At 39.0% G+C, this 7,021-nt stretch overlaps 1 protein-coding gene across 1 annotated transcript in view; it reads right to left on the bottom strand.

Moving 5' to 3' along the window:
• Positions 1 to 4,276: 4,276 nt before the first annotated feature.
• The window catches only part of PKHD1 (PKHD1 ciliary IPT domain containing fibrocystin/polyductin), a 267,040-nt gene continuing 264,295 nt past the window's right edge, over positions 4,277 to 7,021 (bottom strand). The window contains exon 67 of the mRNA XM_030037971.2: positions 4,277 to 5,371. Coding sequence (XP_029893831.1) covers positions 5,019 to 5,371 — 353 coding nt within the window. The 3' untranslated portion in view covers positions 4,277 to 5,018. The remainder of the gene's footprint in view (positions 5,372 to 7,021) is intronic.

Here is a 7,021-nt window from a genome sequence, read left to right as displayed (position 1 = left end):
GATTGAGCCAGGTTCATCAGTAGTAGGGACAATTTTTCATTTAGCTTATAATGTGAGGAAAAAGCTTTGAATTGAAACATCTGAAGCAAAGTTGACAGCATGCTGGGAGTATTTTAAGAGAAAATCATTCACTGAGCTGGAGACCAAGAGAGATGAACAGAAGCTCAGATAGAGTCAGGTTTTTCTTTCACATTTTCTTCTGGTTTTGTTGTTTGCTTGGGTTTTTTTTTTCCAAAATGTTCACCTTGAGCAAAAAGCTAAGGACAAACTGAGCAATTTATAATATTTTGTTTTGCAATCAATTTGGGAGTATTGTGTCTTTTTTTTTTTTTCTTTCCTTCTTCCCTACTCTTTTTCTCCTCTCTGTTGGTCACAATGTGAAAGAAAAGAGGAAAGGAAAAAAAAAAAGAAAGCAAAAGGAGAGCATAAATACCTCCCCAAACGATCCTCCCTCAAAAGACATTTCAATATCCAATTTAAAAAATAAAACATTCTCTATGTCCTTCTATTCTCCTTTTTTGAAAACTCACTAATGGAATGATTACTCTAGTTACTTTTTGTTCTTTGAGAATTGAAAATTTTGAAATGCCTTGGTAAGAAAGTAGCAGATTGTTAGTAGCTTCTTGGCAGATCCAGACCTGCACACACACACACATACGCACAGAGGTTTGAGCCAGTGAAAAGCAACTATGGTATCTACCAAAGGTGCTTCCTAGGTTGACCTCATGCTCCCAGGAGCTTCACTATCCCTCCCTGCAACCTGTCATGTCACCTAGTATGTGAAATCTTGTATCTCAGGTAGCACCTACCTCCTGTCCCCATCCCTCAAAAGCACACTGCTTTTATGTACCATAGAAATCCCTGTGCAAAACTGCCTTTGCTGGTGTGTTCTGGAATCTTGGAATGATCCTATGGTGTATCTGGCTTTTGCTCTTGCAATCATCTTTATAATGTTGATCAACAAATCATCACCCAACATTTCCCACGTTTCAGTAAGTACAAAGCTGGAATAATTTCAAGTCCTGGCAAATGCATAGTGATTACAAAAAAGTAAATCTGAAAAACCTGTGAATCTGCATATTCAGTAAGCACCCATAATCACCCTTGGAGTGTTGCATCATGCAGCTTTCCTGATCCAATGAAGGTTTTCTCTCACAGTTCCTAGTCCACTGAAGATTTTTTTTTAACATAATTTCACTCTTAACAAGGCTATTCATTGCAGAATCAGAAGCTCAGAGAAAAGCCTTCTGACTGGACACTTGCCTCCTTTATTTGCCATTTATACCTCTGATCCTATAGAAATAAGTGCCATAATAAATGTCATAATAAATAGGGATTGGGAGTTATACCACATAGAGATGATGAAAGGGTTTATAATCTTATTGCTGTTATTTGGTTTTTCTTTCTTTTTTTTTTTTTAATTTTGTCTTAGGCACACAATTCCTTCAACCCAGACTGTAATTAATTTTACTACATCACCAGTTATCTCTGCTCCCTAACCAGGCTTGTCATTTTAATTTTTCACAGGCTTTCTTTTTTTCTATCCATGTGCCTGTTCCTGTATCTTCGTGAAGTCTCATCAACTCTGGCCCAAAGCCTTAGGCAAATTTGTCTGTAATGCACTCTTCTACTTCAGACATAAGAGGAAAAAATACCACTTCCACAAAATGGGAAAAAAAAAAAAAAGGAAGAAGAATAATTTTGACCATACATTGTCTAGGAATTCAGACAAGCCTGTAGAGCTTGGTTAAAAATAAGGCATCCTTTCAGCTACACTTTTATATGAATAAAGGAACTCAAGTGCTATTGGAGATGGGACTACAGAGAAAGGTTAGCAGGTGGAAACCCTAAACCCAGCAAACTTAATGAAATTTTTACCATTGGCTGCAGTGGAGCTGAACTTGTCAAATTTCACTGACATTTAATGTGACTGTCAAGAAAGACTTTGGGTCTGGGAGGATGGATCTGCACAGGGAGATGCAGAGACTTTTACATTCGTTTTGCCTGCACTTTGAAGGCTTCCTTGGTGTTCAGTGTGGGGAAGTTAGCACTTTGCTAAGCCTAAGTAGATTTGCTGAAAGGGCTTAGTGTCCCTTGCAGAGCTCTCCTGAATGTGGGCTGTGGTAGAGCATGAGTCTTTGACACAACATGCCTATAGGCTTCTTTGAAAAGCTGAGCTGAAATCCTGCTCCTGGTTTTTTTACGTGTCCTCCCAGAAGCTGGATTTTGACAGTATAAAAAAGTGAATCTTTTCAGCTGAATGTCCTGCAGCTGGGCCAGAAGTCTTTAATAACCTCAAGTCTATCAAGGCACCCCATCCCTCATGGGTAACCCACGTGTCACACTGTGGGTTCTTCCTCTGGCTCCTTCCACTCCATCCCTACCCTGCCCTGCCCTCACCCTGGCTTTTGGAATGTACAATGTCTTCCTATAGCGGAGTAGTTCAACACACAAATTTACCCATAAAACAACCATGCAAAGTTGGAAACCACCGTGGTCTTAATTATAGTGTAAGGATTAAGGAGAACTCAACAATACAAAGACTAAGGGTCCTGAGCAGCATCAGCAAAGGTCCTGATGGTAAGACACTACTGACATGCAGATGCCCCACAGGCCAAGCTCGTATTCAAACTATTGTAAAATAAAGCCTTTGGCCTGGGACACGAGATGTGTGTTCTCTTTCTTTGCCTTGCCCAGGACATTCTGGAGCAGCTTGGGTACGTCTGTTCATCTAACCATATGTTCCCTGTAGAGGGAGAGGCTGTTTTTTCCTTTGCATGTCTAGATGGAAAAAATTTCAAAATAAATCTGGATCTCCATCAGCCACAAAGCAGTAGGATCCCATTTCATCCAAGTACTGTTGCAGTCAGTCTAAAACCAATTATTTTTAGAAAAGATACCATCTCATGTGTAACCATGTTCTTCAACCACTAAGTCTCAGTCACATCTTCTTTCTCTCTGATCACTAGAATGATTTTTTTTCTGGTACACAACACAAGATCCCCTAAATTTCTTACTTGTTCAGGATTCACTTCATGTTTGCACTAATTTTTCATCATGTTTTGTTTCAATTCCTCCCCACTTCTTTCCCATGCTCTACCACAAACTCTGTTAATGCACAGCACTGTGGGAAATTAAGATCGATAATGGTGCAGTTAAAGACTTTTTAGCCCTGCTTATTCCATTAGAGGTCTAGACATGCAAGACATTACTTATTCTGTAAACAAAGTATGGATAAATGCAAGGATTATGAATTAAAGGATTAATTAAAGCCCTTAACTGTTTCCAATGTGTCTGATTTTTTTCCCAAAAAGAAGGCTCCATTGTATAATGTTTGCATATAATTTACATTCAATATTATTTGCACATTATTTGCATACATTCTGATATTTGCAATTATATATTATTTGCTTTCACAGTGCTTGGATGTGATAGAGTCACTTACTAGGAGTAGAACTACTGAAGGGGAGTGGAGTTCAGGGGATGGAGGAATTGTATTTCTGCAGAGGGGAAAGGATTTTCTACTACATGAAAGCATCTTAAATTAAGTATCAGCTGTGGAGGAAAGGGAGGGTCTCCAAATCATTTCACCAAACCTGGATGTCTCTGCAAGATATATGTTTTTATTTGGACCCTGAATCACAAGCCTTAGGGATTTACCATGTTGATTCACATAAAAGAATATTTTGGCCTCTGCAGAAAATACCTAAGAAATTGCTTTTCCATAGCATGGAAGAGGCCAGAAAAGCTGATCTATGGCACTTAATAAGGCCCTCATGTTCAACTGTCTTAAGCCAGAAAACCTCCTGTGCAGTCAGCCAGAAGCCTAGTTCAGCGTGGAATCAGTCTGATTTCACCTGAAAATGATGCTTATAAACACAATATAGCGCAGGAACCAATGCTGGTGAATCTATTTTTGTGCCTAGAGAACTGTGTAGCTTACTGACCAGCATCTGCACCTTACCTCCTTCAGCTTCTACTGAACCTATTTGTGGTTGGGTTTTGGGTTTTTTTTTTTTTTCAAATCAAGTTTTCTTACCTTCTCTTCCACTGCTGATCTGGCCAGAAACCTTATTTTCATGCTAAAGTATTTCATCTGCAGAGGAGTATAAATTTTATCTTGTGCCACCAGGACACCTTGCAACCAAGAATTTTATGGTACAGAGAGGGCATAATAAAGTTCCTCATCTTCCAGCTCAGTAAAGCAAAGCACAGAGGAATTCTCTGAGCAACCGAAGAACATCAGCATTATTATTATCAATCGTAAAGACTAGTGTTCATAACAAGCCAGTGATTTAAGGGTGTTAGAAAACAATGCCATGGTGAAGATTTAACTCCACAAAATAATTAAAAAAAAAAAACAAAACAAAACACACACTTAACTAGGGAGGAATGGGAGTACTTACTCAAGTGACAATGAAATGGAAGTTGAATACATGTTTGGTTTTTCTCAGAAAAAGGAAAAGATTTATGCACATACTGAGGTTCTTTAAATGAAACTAAAGGCATGATTGGAAGAAATGGGAAAATTCCTATATATTTGTATATATGCACACATACCAATCAGCATTGCTCTAGACACTAAGACTACATCAGTGCTAGTATATTAAAGTGTCAGAAAACCGATCATCTGCACTGTTGAATTGTTCTGCTAATCCCTGAATACTTTTGAATGTAATCTCAAAGGTGACCTAGCCAGCCATCTAGCACTCCCCCAGACAACTCTTGGAGAGAGTTTTAGAGGTGTCAGAAGGACTATTCTCAACAGGCAGTTTGGATGCACCCACCCTGTTTTGGAAGCTAAGAAAGGTCAAAGCCATAGACATGGCCAGAGTCTCCCAGCTGGCTGCAGATCCAGATAACAGATAATTTGGACACGTGCCGTGCGGCAGGCTGGTTCCCCATGCTAACGTGTGTGTGTTTTTCTCTGACCACGGAGACAAACACTCAGCTTCGCATTGACTGCAAGCCAGGCAAAGCTTGCTTTGTCGGTGGTCCACCACCTCACATCACTTCTCTTACACCTCTGCTGCTACCACAGCGACATGCTCTCTGACATCATTCTGATGTTTGGGCATCCTTTGGGACTTCTCTCTTTCCTTGTTGTAACCAGGCGAAGGCTGCGTGACATCCTTCTGGCTGGAGCATCCCGGGACAGGTAGCTGCTGAAGTTCCAGAGAGTCACCAGGAGATGTTCCTCCACGTAGCGGTTGGTGACTGTCACTTTTCCCAGCTGAAGAAAAGGTGTCTCTGTCACCTGTCTTACACTGGTCAGTGCTCATCTTTCTCCCTGACTTGGCTTCACAGGGCTGCGGGTTCAGCTCCTCCAGTTGTCCTGTAGCATGTGCCACTGCTCCAATTGCTTCCATATCTGTGAAAGCGTGACTTGTTAGTTCTTTACAATAATTGTAAGACCCTATCTTGATGTTCTTTACCCTTCTATGCCTTTACTACATCTTAAAGACATTGAAGAAAAAGGAGTTATTGTTGGGAAAATAATTTTAACTGGCCACAAAATTTAGTTTGGCAGAAATAAGTTGTTAAAACCAAATAAACATAACCTGTTTCCACAAATAAATATACAGCAGCTAAAACATCTGTTTTGTTCCTATTGATATACTAATACCTCCTAGAGCATCTTCCAATGGTTATCAAATTCTTCAATAAATGCTTAATAATAACGTATATAGAATACAGCTGGTTAATAAGCTAGGTATTGGTAAGACTGATAATCGTTTTAATACTACACATCTATAAAATACATCAACTTTCTATGAATCAGGCTGTAATATAAGGTAGAACTTTCCATTGCTGACATTTGAATCCCAGTCAAGGCAAAGCCTGTAACCTGCAATGCTGTTTAAAAAATGCCTTTGAAAAAAGCAGAAAAACCAAAATATATACTATACATTTTTCATGTGGAAATGAAAAATGTTTACATCTTAATAAAACAAACGGTTATCAACCACAGAGGCAGAATCACTTGTGGTGTTACAGCAGATGGCTTCTGAGTTGACAGGGTGTGCTGTCACTTCAGCGTGAGATTGGCAGCCTGCTTCATTTGGATGCTAAAAACATTTGTAAAATTCTTGCAATCCTCTCCCTTCCCCCCAAAAATAAAATTAAACCAGCCCAGACCCAAACCTTTTGTACTTGTTCCAAATCCAGAACTAGTCCTAGTCCACATATCTGACGTGTTAGTGGACAACACTGGCTTTTGCAGTCCGTTCATGGTCACATATTATATGTCCTTACCACAAATGATCCCAGAAAATGTATTGTTACCACTCCTTATTTTTCAGGTTTGTCCTTGAAGTTTAACCCTTAGCAGCCTGTGCCATTCAGCCCCATGGTTTCTCAGACCTGCTGTTCAGATTCTTTCTCTTCTCCCTTTTCTATAATTCATTAATTGGAACTCTATTTGCTGGAATAATTCTCCCCTCTCTTCATGTATTTTCTACAATTTCCCTATTTCTTCATGCTTATATTCACTTTTCCTGTTAAGGAGTGTTGGGTTTTTTTCAACTTGTACACTCATAGCTTTCAATTTCAGGATTGCACCTCTTGGAAATCCACAGGAAAGTTGTCAGTAAATTTTCAGTAGTCACACACGTTTCTGCATGTAACAGGTTTCCTTCTCAAGATTGCTTTATCATTAGGTAGTTGGCTGTTTTAAAGCACAAATTGCATACATCACTAGGTTCGGTTTTCTTCTTTATACACATAAACATGATGATCAGGTTATGATCCCCTATTCCAAAGCTTCATGTTATTTCTTGATAAGTATTGATGCCCTCTTCAATTTCAAAGGTGCAATTTTCAACTGTGAAAATAGATCTTTTCAAACGAGTTTGAATTAATGGAGGAGGCTAAAAGTTTTCCGGATACGAGCAGTTTCAGGTATGAAATACTGCCCTGAGATTTATATGACATAGTAATCTAAAATATCCTGATTTTTTTTTTTAATTAAATACAAACTATTCAATACCAATAAAGCACACGATTAACTGGATTAAGTACC

The sequence above is a fragment of the Aquila chrysaetos genome, chromosome 15 (genome assembly GCF_900496995.4).
Source record: "Aquila chrysaetos chrysaetos chromosome 15, bAquChr1.4, whole genome shotgun sequence".
Lineage (NCBI taxonomy): Eukaryota > Metazoa > Chordata > Aves > Accipitriformes > Accipitridae > Aquila > Aquila chrysaetos.
The sequence above is the reverse complement of the archived record's forward strand: the minus strand, read 5'-3'. Positions and strand labels throughout refer to the sequence as shown.